This window comes from the organism of the source record quoted next, unplaced genomic scaffold, assembly GCF_019419815.1.
Source record: "Pyrus x bretschneideri cultivar Hongxiangsu unplaced genomic scaffold, Pyrus_bretschneideri_v1 Contig16, whole genome shotgun sequence".
In the NCBI taxonomy this organism is placed as follows: domain Eukaryota; kingdom Viridiplantae; phylum Streptophyta; class Magnoliopsida; order Rosales; family Rosaceae; genus Pyrus; species Pyrus x bretschneideri.
The window spans coordinates 2,319,080-2,335,983 of record NW_025999457.1 but is presented as its reverse complement, the minus strand read 5'-3'; the positions used below and the strand labels follow the sequence as shown (position 1 = coordinate 2,335,983).

The 16,904-nt window shown below is 35.5% G+C and overlaps 2 protein-coding genes across 2 annotated transcripts; both read right to left on the bottom strand.

Annotated features, from left to right (window-relative positions):
* Window positions 1–81: 81 nt before the first annotated feature.
* LOC103965257 (prohibitin-1, mitochondrial) lies at window positions 82–2,979 on the bottom strand. The gene is made up of 6 exons (XM_009378282.3): window positions 2,820–2,979; window positions 2,348–2,529; window positions 1,586–1,702; window positions 1,145–1,315; window positions 771–983; window positions 82–490 (listed from the first exon to the last, which is right to left on the bottom strand). The coding sequence occupies exons 2-6, from the start codon at window positions 2,516–2,518 to the stop codon at window positions 296–298; spliced, it is 867 nt and encodes a 288-aa protein (XP_009376557.2). The 5' UTR covers window positions 2,519–2,529; window positions 2,820–2,979; the 3' UTR covers window positions 82–295.
* Window positions 2,980–4,214: 1,235 nt separating this feature from the next.
* Window positions 4,215–16,217, bottom strand: LOC103965258 (tetratricopeptide repeat protein 27 homolog). The gene is made up of 21 exons (XM_009378283.3): window positions 15,662–16,217; window positions 15,431–15,560; window positions 14,710–15,041; window positions 13,621–13,702; window positions 13,205–13,526; window positions 12,647–12,705; window positions 11,168–11,257; window positions 10,355–10,446; window positions 10,130–10,228; window positions 9,943–10,020; window positions 9,097–9,181; window positions 8,955–9,013; window positions 8,749–8,818; window positions 8,495–8,586; window positions 8,035–8,097; window positions 7,790–7,856; window positions 7,105–7,371; window positions 5,808–5,924; window positions 5,023–5,175; window positions 4,792–4,938; window positions 4,215–4,474 (listed from the first exon to the last, which is right to left on the bottom strand). The coding sequence occupies exons 1-20, from the start codon at window positions 16,105–16,107 to the stop codon at window positions 4,843–4,845; spliced, it is 2,799 nt and encodes a 932-aa protein (XP_009376558.2). The 5' UTR covers window positions 16,108–16,217; the 3' UTR covers window positions 4,215–4,474; window positions 4,792–4,842.
* Between the last annotated feature and the right edge of the window lie 687 nt (window positions 16,218–16,904).

Sequence of the window (16,904 nt, the reverse complement as noted above, 5' to 3'; positions counted from 1 at the left end):
GCTCAGGAAGGGCATGACTAGGAGCGAAACTTACAAATTATCAAACATAAAATGAAGCAAAATCTAGAAGGCAGGACAATGTGGATAACATGCGAAACACCTAAAAGTAATCGCATCAGAAAAGTTTCATTTAAGTGTTCAGAATTTATCTCCGCGAACAGCAGTTGCCATGCCAACTAACGGTGCATCAAAAGACTTGAGTAAACTCTAAGGTCCATTGCTCAACTCTTCCAAGGAAATATTTCCACAATTGTACAATCTGAAACGAAATTATTACAAGTCCAACCTGCATTGTCTATTTCTTCTTGTTGATATCCAAGTTCATCTCCTGAAGGTTCAGCAACAGATCATCCGAGTTCAAGAAAACTTTGTTTGCTGAATTTGAGATTGTATGTGCAATCTCTCTGGCAGCTTCAATCTTCCTCAGTGTTATAAATGCCGGATTGTTCGCAATAGCTTCACCAATCAGCTTGGCACTAGTGGCCTCTCCCTGATCAACACAGATAAATGATTTAAGCAAAATAAAAAGGGGAACACCAATATTCATACAGGAATATTGCGATACTATGTCCATCTTATTCTTTACCCTTGGATGTAACTGGTTACATGTTATTTTATTCTATAATCTATATTGGTTCATGCAACATGGCTTTCCCATAACTTTCAGCGAGGTATACGCTTAAAAACCAATAGTTTCGGTTTAACGGCTGGTAAAATTGCAATTAAAGATGAGTAGATATTATCTATTTTGAGAATGTGTTATAACTCACCTCTGCTCTGATGATAGCACTCTTCTTGTCTTGTTCAGCCTTGTCCACAACAAACTTAGCTCTCTCAGCTTCCTGTGCAGCCACTTGTTTGGCCTCAATTGCAGCCGTGAACTCCTTCCCAAAAGTGAGGGTGGTAATTGACACATCATCCAGCGCAATGTTGAAGTTGGCAGCTCTTTCTGTCAAAATCTTCCGTATTTCCCTACTAACAGTCTACAAATAAAAAGGACAATCAACAATACGGAAACATATGAACTTCTACCTTTTCATCTAAATAACCATACAAGTAGATAAGGTATGAAAAACGCGGAAGAAACTTCAAAGTGACTAGTAAGGAAAACGAAGACGTGTATACCAAAAGCGTTGCTCCCTACCTCTCTCTGAGTAATGAGTTGACTAGCATTATACTGTGCAACAACAGCTTTCAAAGTTTCATGAACAATAGAAGGAAGGACTCTCTCATTGTAATTCTCACCAAGAGTCCGATAAACTGTAGGCAGCTGGTCTGGTAAAGGTCGAGTAAGCACTCGAAGCCCAATTTTCACCTGTACAGCACAACGAGAAAACCAAAATTAAACATTGAGGACGACAACTGCAGACAATATTGACTGAAATAACAAAATTATATCTATTATTAACTTGTTGACGAGTATTTCCAGATGAAAGGGCTTTTTTTTAGCATGGGATACAGGTTTATGCATATGCAACCACAATTTAAAAAAAAAAAAAAAAAAAAAAAAATAGTTGAGCATATATCTCAAACAATGAAGTTGTCAAAAATCCATGTCACTCTAGGGAAGAAAAAAGAGATCAACCATTTGGAGATCACGGCTCCCAGAAGTACTCTCCACTAGATGAGGTCGTGCACGGACATCATAAATGATTGGTCTCTCAAACCATGGAATGATAAGATGTGTCCCCTCCGGATAAACCTGAAACGTGAACCATTAGTATACTATTAAAAAAAGCCAAAAGCCAAAACGTTTTACAACATATTTATATTGAAACAATAAATGAACACATTCTTAGACCTAAAAGATGTTTCGCATACAAACAGTAACTCTACATCTGTGTTAGATTCATCCTATATGGTAGACAAATTAAGCACATGACTTGGGAAAACCCCATTAGTTTTATAAATGGAGTGGCCAACCTTGTTTACAAAAAATTGTCTAACAAACAATACAATCATCCTGGACAGTTTCTCTTATCATTGTTACCCCAGGAAGTCTGCTATTGCCTCTATGAATTTAGTTATTAATGGCCAAGAGCTTCCGGGTGACCTTTTTGATCAAATTAAGCCATAATAATACTACATTTTAAAAAAGAACGTCGTTCAGAAAATCAACTGAAGTGTGGATCATATTAGCACTCAATCGTGGAATAAATTAGTATCTCGTTAAAATAACCCACATGCAAATATCATTTATATTCTTCTACTCACAGAATTGCGTAGGAAGAAAAAAATCACAAGACGAAAAAGACGTTTTTGCAAAACAAATAAAATGACATGATGGATGGCGAACCACGAAATGATTGAGACGAACAAATGCAATAATACAGATTAGACCTATAACCTTGTCTTTGACACCGACTATACGGTTGAACACAATGGCTCGATGCCCTCCCTCCACATTGTACAGACTGTTGGTAGCTCCGTACAAACCAAGCCCACCAATTAGCAAAGCAGAAATTGCACCACCACCGGGAACTTTCGGAACCTTAACGTTAACGTTCTTGAAATTCATACTCCTTCTCGCTGCGAAAACATAAGGAATTGAAGAAAATACCAAATTGAACAAAAATAAAGATTCGGGAACGAAAAATGTCAAGCAGCAAAATAGTCCATTCGAAAACAAAAATCATGGAAGAAAAAAGAAAAATCAATATAAAATTGAAGCAATTCAGGCATTGATTAAATTTGAGCAAATAAAAAGGCGGAGCTGCGAGATCTGATTCGATCCCGAGCCGCAAATGGTTGGGCGGAGGGTGGCAACATAGAATATCATCTAACAAAGAAGAGGGAGGTGGAAGACGAGTGAGACGAACCAGTGAGAGGTGAGGAGCGTGGCGGTCGTGACGGTGGGGATTCAGGCCCCAGTAGCAGACGCAAGGGTTTAGGGTTTACAGGCGACGAGCGAGAACTGGAAAGGTTTAAGCCGTCCCTTCAGACTTATAAAAGGCCTAGAGTGTTGGCCAAGTTCCATCTCCACAGCCCAACATTTTTAAGGCCCGTTATCCCATGTTTTTTTTTTTTTTTAGACTTTTTAATTAAAATGATCTTTGAGATTTACATAACTTCTAACTTTGTTCCTGAGATTTGAAATCAATATGGCTCATCATCAATCATTTTGGTCATCCCATAAAAAATCTCCACTCAATAAGATTAAATGACAAAATTACCCTCAATTTTTTGTCAAATCATTTTGGCATATTGTTTGTTAAATTGAGGGTATTTTTATCATTTTGATCCTCATTTAACATGATTTTTCATGAAAAGACCAAAATGATTGATGGTGGACAATCTCAGTGACTGCTTCTATTGATTTCAAATCTCAATGACCAAAGTAAGGAGTTATGCAAATCTTAGAGAACATTTTGGGTTAAAAAGCCTTCTTTTTTTTAATACAACAATATTCTACTATAAAAAGAGCAGATATTCAATTTTAAAGAGAGGTAAATTGGGTTAAGCCACACAATTAGGTATCAAACCCAAGACAAATATAATGCATCATCATCGTTCACGATAGTCAAACCTGAAAAATCCTACTTACAAATATAGAAAAATATTATTAAATCATAGTATTAGTTAGTCTTTTGTCCACTTAATTGTAAATGATTTTAAAAACTCAATTATTGCCTACGGTTTTTAGTTCCCTTTTTTTTGGGCAAACGTTTTTTATTTCTTTGTTATGGAGAATTAATCTCATAGCTAAGGCGGAAATTCAATTACTTATGTAGCTTTATCTGTTTGATTTGATTTGGAAGGTGTTATTCACACCAATTTTTACCTCTAACACGCACATCTCAATATCTAGCAATCGGATCAAATAAAAGAGATGTGTAAATAACATTACTCTTTGTTGTTGCATTTTTTTGTAGGTGTCATGGTATGTGTTTTGTAGGGGATGTCATGGTTGTAGATGTAGGAACTTGGAGCTACGGGTATGTTGTTTAGGAAAAGGATCCTCGCAGGATCCTTTTCCTGAAGATCCAGAAGATCCCATGATCATAACCGTTCATCGTACATTATGAGGTCAATTTTGGTTAGTTACCATTTAAATTTAATTTTAAATTTTAAATTTTAAATAATTTCTAACCGCATGATGTACAATGAACAGTCATGATCATGAAATCTCCGGATCCTGTTGAATAAATTCGTGCAAATACTTTCAAAACGAGACGACGGAAAAGGATAAATTTGATACATTCATCTCCTTCACCGAAACAACGAAAAATGAACTTCTTTACATATGGCTAAGAATCCATACGGTAATGTCGATTAATTCTACAAGGATCTACTGAAGCAAAATGAGTTGCACAAAAAATGGGTGCAAAACGATTGGATGATAAATTAAAAAGAAAGAAAAGAGTATTTCTACACAAACAAACTAATATATTTTCCATACGAACGAACACATGATGAACCATCAAAGATAGCCACCACATTCCAATTCCATCGAATATCGTTGTCTTTGGTGTTCCTGAAAATTACAAGGCCAAAGGTCGGTCATATACGTGTCTATGTTGTAACTTCACTTTCTGACAGTACTTGCCTTTTCTACGTCCAAGGCAAGTACCGTGAGCCTGAGGCAATACATGTCTTCAACGCAAAAAATTTTATTAATTCGAAAAGGTCGTGGGAAGAATACGCAAAACCATCAACCCGAACAGGTGTTGCACGCATGTTTATCTGGTTTTGGAAAACATTAAAAACTTTGGAACTCCTCAGAGATTAGAACAACCAGCTAAAACACCTTCAGAAATGCTTACGAACTGAGATAGTAAGTGCAGAACTAACCTTGTCTTAAAAAGTTCGCACAATTCCAATTAGGCAATACCAATTAATGTTCTAAGCACTTGGGGAATTGGATTCAAGTTTTGACTTCACTTCGCCTAGGCAAGCTTCAAGATCCCGATATTCTTCCATCTCCACAAAACTCCCCGCCTGAAACACCCAAATGTATTTATTTAGTCAAAACATAGACTCCATTATTCAAAGTCAATTTTTCTCAAATACCAAATATCTTGCCTGTCTAATTATGTTCTTTAGGTGCATCTCAGCTGCAAGAAGTTCACGACGGCTACCAGTAGACACAGAAATTTCCGCATACACCTTGCAGAGCTCCAAGGATGATTGAGCAAACTTTTTAAATCGATCTTTATCTTTCCACAAATCAGATCCCTGACAGTAAATCATTGTGAATATGGCACTGTAACTGGTTTTGAGATTTGCATTTTCTAGAAGAAAAAAAAATATAAATAAATGAAAAAGGAAAACATATAAATCAGAATAAAAAGAAATTCCATGTTCATCACAGCATGCAATGCGCTTACCCACCGTGAACTAATGAGTAGAACTTTATCACATATTTATGTATCATTTTAATTGTTTTATTTGTTTTTCCTACAAAAAATTGTGACCTGTAAAAATCCACATGCTTCTGAAACTAGTCTTTCCAAGAATTTTATAATGCTCTAAATAGTGAGTACGAGACCATACAAAATGTGTCAATGCACATGGCTCACTCTTAACAATGCCACAGTTTTAACCTTGGTTTGTTTTTGTATCAGTAGTTGTTATACTCACTCTCCGATATATATAAATAAATAAATAGAGTGTTACTAAGATCAATCAGGAAAGGAAGGCTGAGATAACCAACAGACGCAAAGACACTGCAAGTGTTTAACAACTTCCCCACACCTGTAGAAATATTTTCGGTTTTACAACCATATCCTACTTACTAACCCATTTTCAGTATAAAGCACTAAACTTAACGTTAGATAGAAAATTAAAACTAGAAAGCCACTGCCAACCTGGTATGATCTAACTTGCTTTAATAAAGCTTCCGAGCACATTGTCAGGTCTCCTTTCATTTTGTGCCACCGTGCATACAATCCCCAAATATCTGCTCCATTTCCACTTTTAACTACCTACAAAAGGGGAAAAAGATGAAAATATTACATGTTTTTTATTGGAAACTTAGTACTTAATCACCAACCAAAACAAAACTCATTGCTTCTTCTTCAGACATAAAACTCGCGAAAACACTATCAGACAGATGGACAAAGAAAAACAAAACTAAAAATAATAAAAAATAAAACAAAATCTTGAAGGAAACTACATAGAAGAAGATAGCTTGATAATTCAAAAAGCTTTGAAATAGATATTGTGCAACTGTTCTATACCATTTGATTGGCACACTCCATCCAACGTATACATATTAAAAAAATAAACCCGGAGTCAAATGCCCAGAAATTTCTTATTAGTAAAGTTACACACCCTTGAGAGAGAGTGTGGGCGCTAAACTCTTATTAGTAACACATCGACAGAGTATGGAGAGCCCATATATATGACTCGTGTATATCTAAATATGCCAGAGATATAATACCCCATCTCTGTAGCAAGGTGCCCTAACCTTACTGGCCTTCTCATTTTCTATGCGAACAAAACAAAGAATTACACATCCTACACCCCAAATCGTAAACTATAACTTACCAACTAGTACTATGGTCTAGTAGTATTCCTCCCCCTTTAAGGTCTCGAGTTCAACTCACAAGGATGGCGAGGACGTGTTATACTGTGATGAGTTTGATACAGTGGCTGGCCCATTGTGTAGCCTAGCCCAATCCCCCTCGCTTAGAGTAGAATATCCCCCTACCCTTAAGAGTAGAATATCGTTGTATCAAAAACTATAATTAAGTTAACCTATGTTAAAATCCGAAATAATTGCCAGCCCACTTCCTACTTAAGCTTTTGAGAATAGAAGAAAAAACAAGATTTACATCCGGTATCAGAGCAGACTTTCACCTCTCTGTAATAAGATTCCCACTATAAAGTATAAACTGAATTTGACATGTTTGACCACCAAGATATGGAGAGGAACCAACATGTGAGGCAAGTATTAGTAGATAAAATGACAGTTAGACCTTGGTCAACATCATAACAACTAAAATTTAGAATATAGTGCTAAACCAACCATGACAAGCAATAACAGATGCCAGTAAACTGTCTTTGACTCTATTTGTTTCTCTTCATACAAACATATACGGTAAAAATTTGGGTGGGGAAGCATAAGCAAAAAACATGAAATTATATTAATGTAAGTCATACCTTCTGTAAAACTTTTCCGAGGAAATCTACTAAGTGTTTAATTTCCCGAGATTTTGCAACCTCAGATTCTGCATTTGATAAACCATTCCAAATATTTATTTGAGAATTTAGAGAACACTCTTGATTGGGAGATATATTTTCATCCATCATTGCCGGAGTTGTATTTGAAGACATTCTTTCCACCTCAGCCACAACTCTTTCCATAAATTCAGCATCAACTCTTTTATTATTAGTCATATCCAAGACCATCTGCACAGCCTCTAGAGCCTATAACAAACAATAAAAAAAGTAAGAACAGCTGAAAAGTAATACAGAATGATGGGAGTAATAACCATCCACACAAAGAAAACTGAAAGCGACAAAAGGATATAACAATGGAAGCCCTAAGATACCCAAACAGTGAATGTGAAAAGAAGGATTATAGATTTAATCTGAGTTATTTAATATTTATAGAACTTAAGAGCTTTTGTATTGAGTCTGATAATCATTCTCATCAAGGTGCAGTTTTAATTACAGAAAGACTTGCCATATCACTTTAGAAAAAAAGAAAGAAAAACCCCAGTTTTTTGTATTTTCCTCAATATTTCTTGTCATAGCACTTTCCAATGAACAACCTATGAAGGCAAGCTTACACAGCTACGTCAAGTAAAAATAAATATGCTACTTCTCCAAACCAGACAATTACCTGACCAATATTGCCAACGTCTAAGGCAACATGACTGTAGTTCTCCCAAAGTTGCCAGCTGTTTCGCCTGCCACAAGTCATGTTCAGTCAGCACATAATCCAAACTGTCAATGACAAATAAAAGTTTTCACAAGTTTGGATTTTTTTTTTTTGGGGGGGGGGGGGGGGGGGGAGGGAAGGAAATGTGAGAGAGAGAGGAGAGAGTGATATAAAATAACAGTTTAGTCAACAGAGAAAGACAGAACTTGAACTTCAGGGCTTCTCTAAAGGCAACAAAGGATTCTTTATTCCTCTTTTTTATCATATGCCTGCAAAAGTGGTACAGCAAGAGGAAAACAATTAGTTTTAATGATTTTCCAAAATAATAATCAATAACTAATACATCATTACCGCTGTTATATTCATCATTCATTATTCCATTTATATTGCCTAGAAGAAAATGTTTTATGCAATGTTTCGCCAATATTTCCTAGTTTTAGACATTGATCAAAGACATGAGCTCCCATTAAAATCAAGATGTCCAATTCCAAGATAAGATTTGTACATAAAATATGATTCAAAAGCTCAGAAGGGCTTCAGCACCCACAGTAACCGTAAAAAGCAAACACTAAAATGTTATGACAATATTAAGCAAGGAACAACAAACAAAACCAAAGAGGGCAACTTAAGAGTGGAATGTAAGACAGTAAGGTGAAGAAAGCATACAAGCAAGCAATATTATTCCATGCCTCCCCGTTTTCAGGATCAAGTTGAACAGCCCGAGTAAAGGCATCCAATGCCTTTTCAGTATCCCTAGCCTGTAATATCCCCTCAGCAATAAGTTTACAACTTGTAGAATGGAATAAAGATAAAAAGAGAATATACAGTATGACTCTTCACATTTTCATAGATCATGACAATCTATAAAGAGAATATTAATGGAAAGTGATAAGGCAACATTTCATGGATCCCATAACTACCTTTAATGCAGCAGACCCAAGTGCAAACCAGCCATCAGGATACAAAGAATTCAAGGACATTGCAGACTCCCTGGAAAATGACATGCAGAATATGATTGAACATCTAAATCAATTATGAAGTACAAAATTCTCATATAAACAATTCATTTCTTTCACATGAGGGCAGTGAGGAGGACGAAGGATTTAAAAGGAAAAAAAAAATATACCATAAGGTTTTTGAGATTTCGTAATCCCCTCTATTGTATGCACTACGAGCAAGAGACCGCTGTCAAATAGAAAAGAAATATTAAAAATCTATAAACATAATAGTAAAAATGTTTATTATACAGACAGAGTTCATGACCTAACCTTTGCTCGAGCAGATCTATCATTTGAAACTTCCAAGGCTTTTTCAAAGCAGGCATCATCATTAGTAACATCACCCAATGAGCACCTACACATTATTTCCAAGATGGAAGCAATTTGCTTTAGATATTCTGTCATATAAATACACAGATAAGTATAAATAAATAAAAACTACTAAACGAACTAAGCAAACGATTAATCGCATGCATGGAGACAACAAATAGTGGGGCCATCCATACTAAATAGAGACTCAAGACAAAAAAGATGGAAACAAAACGATGTTCCCCAAGTTAGTACTGCTATTAAAATAAAAAAAAAATCTCCATTTTACTTACAGGACGTATAAGATTTCTTTAAATCTGAAACTTGGTATGTTCTTTTGGTTTCAAGTCATGCATTACTATATAAGTAGCATGAAGATATGGATGCATCTCAATATGGTAAAAAAGAATACAAGCCATGGAAAATGGATACAGAAAATAGGGGACCTGGAAGGCCACGTCAAATTTCATAATCAAATAACAGTAAATTCACAAACAGTGCACAAAGATTAGGCATGCAAACATAAAATATCTCATATTTTGTAGATGCAGATGGATCATTAAATAGGCTTCAAACTGTGAACAGAAAATATCTTACTCGTATTCAAAATTTCAAACACTCCAACTAATGAGGAAAATTAAAGGTAAATCTATTAGTAGTCTATTTTGAATAAGAGGAATGTCAAGATTTGCATTTAACCTTGAGGACATTAGAAGAGACCAAACAATACATTTACTTAACTAACATGAGAAAAGAAATTTCTTGATAAGTTAAAACAATTCACCAATGAAAACTTAAAACACATACCATAACCTGGGGTCATTGGGTGTTTCAGAAAGTCGTTTCCTGATTAGTTCAACAGCTGCTGCTTTCTTCTCCAATAGGCTGTTTTAGTATGATAGCTCACATGAGACTATTTGGATACAAAGTTGAAAAATAAAAATTGATACATGTAGGAGACTTCCAATTTACAAAACTGTCATGTCGATCATACCGGTAGCAGAATATAAGATTATCCCATAACTCTAGATCCTCAAAAGTTTTAACCGCCTCCCCTATCAGACCACAGCTGACTAAAAGTTCACCATATTCCCTACAATGAATCCAGAAAAAAAAAAAAATACACAAAACGAGAACTTTAAATAAGAACCAACAGATAGAAGAATACAAAAAAAAATTGAGTTAAAAGAAAACCACTATGTGAAAGATGAATATATACTTCCGCAAGGCAGGAATTGTGGGGATATAAACGTCATAGCAGAAAAGAATCCTTTCCGCCACCCCTGGAGAAGGGTCAGAGATACCCTGAACCTGAAATAAATATAAATACTTTCTGACTTTGTAAAACGAACTTTCAAAAAAACTTGACTAACTGACATGCAAGAGAAACAGAACTGATCTTTAAAGCATGAACACCATGAAAAGAAGCAGGGATCAAAAAAGTGCTCAATCCATCAAACAATATATATTAAACAGGCTATTATATGTGTAACAACTCCACATGCAAGGAATCGTTATCCGAGAAATAAGGTGACCACTTAGGACAGCGAAACCAAGGTTGTAACCTTGTAAGAGTCAACAGTATAAAGCATGAGCCAAATCAAGCTTCTCTCTTTACATGATAGTGTGTGTATTTGATGTGCATATATATATATATATATATATATATATATTTATATTTTACTAGTGGCTTGTAAAAGGTTGAAAAATAAGCCATGCTTAAAGGAAAGAAAAACAAGCAGGTGATAACATTAAAAAATTTGGGAAAATTAGATTTGATTTTTGGATGAGATTTTTCAAACTTCTTAGAAAGAGTGCATCAATAATGTAAAACTCTCACTGCCATGCTGTGTCATCTTTTAAAATTTCTCAGCTACAAACTAAAAAGGACATCTGAGGCTTAAGAAGTAAATGCATGATCTTGTGAGCTCGATAAATTTTATAAACAGGAGAAAAAAGAGTCTCTGATTGGGGAGAACATAAAACATGCCAAAGAAAAAGCTTGCAATCTTCAAAAAATGCCAGGTCATACCAATTTTTCCATCATCAGTAATGCACGTTCCTTTGTGCGACTACGTGCCGACTCCCACCGAATCCGTAGGATGTGACAGAAGCATCGTATCTGATGAAAAGAAAAAAAACTATACCTCATTACATATGACCAAGTTAGGCAATATCAATTAGATACAAAATAAGTGTAATTGGCAATAGAAGTTGTCTATTGAGGTGGGGAAGACATAAAACGAAGTAAAACTGTCAAGGTGCAATTACTATGATATGATACCATTTCAGACACGAACTATGTATTTTGGGTGCAGAAATTGTTTGTTTGCTGGATGAACTTAGTAAGTTCACAAGGATTAGGTTCCCAGAACACAGAATTACTAGTAAGAAAAATATTTGACCCTTTGGAAAGTAGCCCAGACAAATGAAGACTTGAAAGTACAAAAGAAAATTCTAGAGCAATGTCACATGGTCTGGACCTGATGGTGACTGAGGACAAAGTCCCACATCCGTGAGGGACCAAACCATGCAAGGGCTTATAAGAGGTTGGGCTACACCCCACATTGCCAATTAGTTTTATGGTGGAACTTCAATGACCTCCTGTAAATTTGTAATACTGATGCGGCCATATGACAAAATTTTAGAGAAGGCTTACTTCAGTGAGTGTGGTTCTTGACTCTTGAAGATAAGTAAAATTTGTGTAATTCCACGTATTAGCACATCCACATGTCACATGGTATCGTATAAATCAGTCATTATTTTTTGTGTATAGATTAATCGACCAGGTCCACTAGATATTCAAGTGATTCCTGAGGAACTTTTTCTTAAGCAGAATTTTGTGTTTCAGATTTTTTAAAATAGAAAAGAAAGAAAAATGAAGCAAATATTATTTTCTGCCACAAGGTGATGGTACTTAAATACCATAAATACTTCAGATTTATATATAGAATATATAGAAATATGTACATATGTAATACCTCAAGATAGTTCTTGAGAAACCCATATAGCAGCAGAATTCCTTTGGTGGCAGTACTTTTAAGGATCCAGTTCTGATATGAGACTAGTAATATCACCCCTCTTGGTAATTGTACATCTACATGGTCTAGTAAGTTGTTATAGTGCCTAAAGATATGAAGGAGTACTCTCCGTAGACCTTATGTCACTTTCTCAGGAACTCTCCAGTTGATGACCTATGCAAGTTTTGTTTGCTGTTTTTTATACTAAACAAAGATTTATCTCTTAGTGCATGTTTTAGCTAAATCAACTGGCACTTGGGAGACTTCATAAAGCTCACCGACCAAAATAGTTTCATTTCTGACAATATGAAAGATAAGTAGTCAAACTTTTACAATATATTGAACGCTGAAATTGTTAACTGTTATAAAAAAGAATGATTCAAGAAAAATAGAAGATATACTGAAAATAATAAACCATAAAAAAACGATTCAAGAAAACTAGAAGATAACTGAAAATAATAAACCATACAATGTCATGATGTCATACTTACAATAAAGTATGATGACTGCTGAGAATCAATTGCCTCTATGTAAGGAGCCATTTCCCATCCTGAAACACACAGTGGGTTATTGAGAAATCAAAGAGTAGGGGGTCAACCGTATGTAAGAAAATTATTGTCCTCCAAGAATACAACTATAAAATCAGGGAACATGAAATTTAAATTTTGTTACTCCACTGCGTGTACGTTGTACGGATATGGCCAATATACTAAATCGATAACTTTACCAGGTAAACAAGGTATTTCTAGCAAAAGAATCCTCAAGAATATGGACCTGAATAAGTTTACAACCTCACTCAAGTTCCTAAACTCAAGGTCACGTTCTCAAGAAGATGATTCTGATTCGTATACACCAAAAAATCTAGTATTTGCATACAAATATATGCTTGTGTTTCTACCAAAGCTAAAATAACAAAATGCCCATCCTGGAACTTTATGACATGAAAACAGGAGAAGTAGTCAACTCTGCTATTCGCAAGCGCAGGCACACACTTTTAAGAGTACATATACGCATAAGAGTACATATATGTATATATAAAGGAAACTTACTTTGCATGTCATCATGCCGTGTGCTCTTTTCAATTAGAAGGCATTTAGCCAGGATCACTACTTGATGGATTGCACTCAAAGCAGCAGCAGCAGTACCATCAACTTGAATGCCTTCTGGTTTAGTTCCAGAATTGTCATCATTCGCTAACAATTTTGGGGTCATCAATATGTCAGAGGCCTCATGGTTTTCAGATGGATGTATATTCTTTCTGCCAATACTAGAATCGCATGTCTCAGAGCCAGGGATTTCTGAGGGGCAGCTACCGCCACTGCTCGATGAAGTTGGGTTTGCTAAAAGTATCATTTGTGCCTTTGGTTCTACCTTTAGGGAAAAATGATATGTAAAGCTAAGAAGTAACTTTGATATTAAAAAAACAGATATAACAAAATTTCTGTTGAATGCATTCAGCATTTACCTGATGTACAGTACGGAAGCCAAGAACACCTGTAAGAGAAAGCTGAAGACCAGCTGCTGCTTCAGCTGATTCAAAATGTACCCTGCACCACAAAGGACACTCAGAGGCAATATTGATAACTAAAATAAAAGAATAGCTTAATCAGCATACAAATAAAAATACGGGTTGGTTTAACAACAATGATAAAGGGAAAACAAAATTTTAAAAAGTGAAAATGTGGAGATTGTACTTCTTGCGAGACACCCAAATTAACTTCTCATTGACTGAAAATGAAACTTGTACTTCTTGCGAGACACCCAAATTAGCTTCTCATTGACTGAAAATGAAACTTCATGCAGTTGCAAACAAAATTACACCACCCCTCACCCAGCACACACACACAAGAGCACACAACAATACACCCATTATGAGGACATAAAAAATAAAAATAAAACAATTTTATGCTGCAAAACAAAAGTACTTGGAATGCTTAACTTATCTAATAATTATATAGACTATGCTTAATAAATTTGAGTTTTGGAAACCCTCTTTCCGTACCACAAAGAAAGGAACTGCATAAACTTTAATTTCTATAAATGTTTTTAAGATTACCTCCAATATGCTAACTGACTGGTTAATACAATTTGCTTTATTTACACATGTAAAATTATCTAAAATATTAATCAACCATTCAAAAATCTACTTACGCAGTAACATGCACGTAGAAACTCATTCATGTATGCTGAAAATGAATAATACAATGGATTTTAGTAAATTTGTGCATTAGTTAAACCTTAAACATATTATTCAACATTTAACATGTGGGGAAATTTGTATAGTCTATAGACTGATGAGAATAACACGTCTCAATAAAATTTGAAACCTATTGTAGCAATCCTAGAAAAAATAATATCAAGTACTTGTATTTTATTGGAGGAGTTAACAAGAAATATCAGTTCAGCTTTATTTGAACATGAGCGAGAGCTATCGCAATTACACACTAATACAATGGTAAACGAAATGGTTTCTTTAGAACGTTGTTATTAAGATGTTTAGTAATAACAAAATAACCAAATTTCCAACAAGATAAAACTATCCTTGACAAATCACCTGCATGAATCAACTCGTGCATAGGTGTATTCCATCATTCCAGCTTCCAGATGAATCGATGAGACAAGTGACGATCCCTCGCCGTTTTGTAAATTGTTACCCCAGTAGCTTGTTACTTTCTCCAGTGTACCAAAATGTATCAAAGTTTCACTTGTAAAGACTTGCAAAAGATTGAACAGCGAAGAAGAACGGTCATCAAGAATTCTTTGATGGAGAAGGGTGATCCTAATGAGCCACCATGAAATGCTCCTAATTCCATACGTAGAAGGCACACTCGCTTCAAATAGCAAATCTTTCACCTTCATGGCCAACATCTTCGCATACACTATATACTACAAAACAACAACAAACCAGTGCACATATCAATTATGGTTGTATACGAGTCTACAAGACAACTAAAAACAACTATCATTCAAGTTTTGTACAGAGTCAAAGACTAGAAATACCAAAGAAAAATTAAACTTGAGAAGAGACACAAAACGGGCACACGCACACGCACATATAGCCGGAATTTGAATACATAGTTGCTTCTAATTGTAAGTTATGAAAAATGAAGCAAAACCCAGTTCAGTATTTGTGTGAACTTTCGAAGAAATTATTGCACATGGTAAGTAGTTAAACTAATTAAGAAACGAGAAATTATGGCTCTGTCTTAAGGAAATACTCCAAGCATATAAATAAATTCACAATTTTAAACTTGCAAAAAGATAAAAGTTGGTACCTGAATATTGATTAACTTTCCAAGCAAGTCAGACCCAGCAACCATAAGCTGATTGCGCGCCCAATTGTCCCACTCATCGCATTTGGGCACCGCCAGAGGCAGAGGACATTTCGGCAACCCCTCCAACGGTCTAAATTTCCAATTTTCCAAAAATTTGAATTAACCCACAAAGAAAAATCAACTAATGAACATACAAAATATTAAAAAAAAACTTTAAAATTGGGGACTTACCCAGTGACGTTGCATTGAGTGAAAGCGAAAAAGGCAGCCACAGCAATGCACAGAACGACTATGACTCTATAGGCCTTGTCCTTGCCGCCATCGTTTTCTTCCTCTTCACATTCCTTGGATACAAACGATTCCATTCGGTCGAGCAACTCGGAGTACACTCGGTCGGCGGACTCCGCTGAGTCTCCGAGCGATTGTATCGAGTCAGACTCGGCGAATTTGAAAACGACGCGTTCTAGGTCGGGGGAGGTGAGGGCTTGGAGGTATTGCCCGGACTCGATGGAAGTTAGGAGGTCGTTGATTAGAGGGTGGAGGGGGTGAGCGGGAAGTGTTTCATCGCACCGTTGAGAACGGTGTGAGAAATCGGACGGCGGAGATGGGAGGGTGCAGCGGAGGAGACGGAGCTCGTACAAGCGGAGGATGGCGAGTTCCGGCAACGTTTCGGACATGTTGCTGTGAGGTGTGGAGCGAAATGTTTCGGGTCAGTGAGAGAAGGGAGGTTAGGGTTTTAGAGGGAAGTAGAGCGCGGGGTTTTGGGTTTTAGAGTGGACTTGTGATTGAATGCGGTACGGTCTGTTGGAAAATAAAAAAATTAAGTATTTTAAGGATTTGATTTAATTAGTGATTTACTTTGATTTGGTTTAGATTTCTATCTAGTAGCAAATTATGGCTTTATAAAAACCTTCTAATAAAGCATTTGTTGAAGTCTTCGGGTTCGTTTGGATGTATTTTTAAAATGACTGAAAGAGTTTTTAGAGAAAATGTTTTTGGATTCCAAAAGCACTTGAAATGATTTCTGCAAGAAACACCAGTTATGTGTTTTTTCCAGGAAGCACTTTAAGTACTTTTTCAGAATTTACTTGCATTTTTACTGATGATTAGTTCCAAAAATATTTTCACCAAAAACGTTTTCAATTATTTTAAAAGCACATCTAAACGAGCTCTTAATTTAGTTAGGATGTGATAGTGTGAATCCTAATAAATTATGATCGAATTCTACAAAATATTTTTGACAGTTTTCTAATTGCAATGTATTACTTAAAAGGTAAAGATTCTATCCTCTTCCTACTAAAAATAAAAAAAATGTAGAATTCACAAAATTCTCTCATTTCTCTCTATTTGCCGCCTTCTCCTTTTCCCTATAATTCTTAAGTTGAACAGGCTTACAATAGTGTTAAAGTAGTGTAAATTGTGAGATTGTAGAGAATTATAAATTTATCAATAATTCTTTATTTTCAATTCCAAG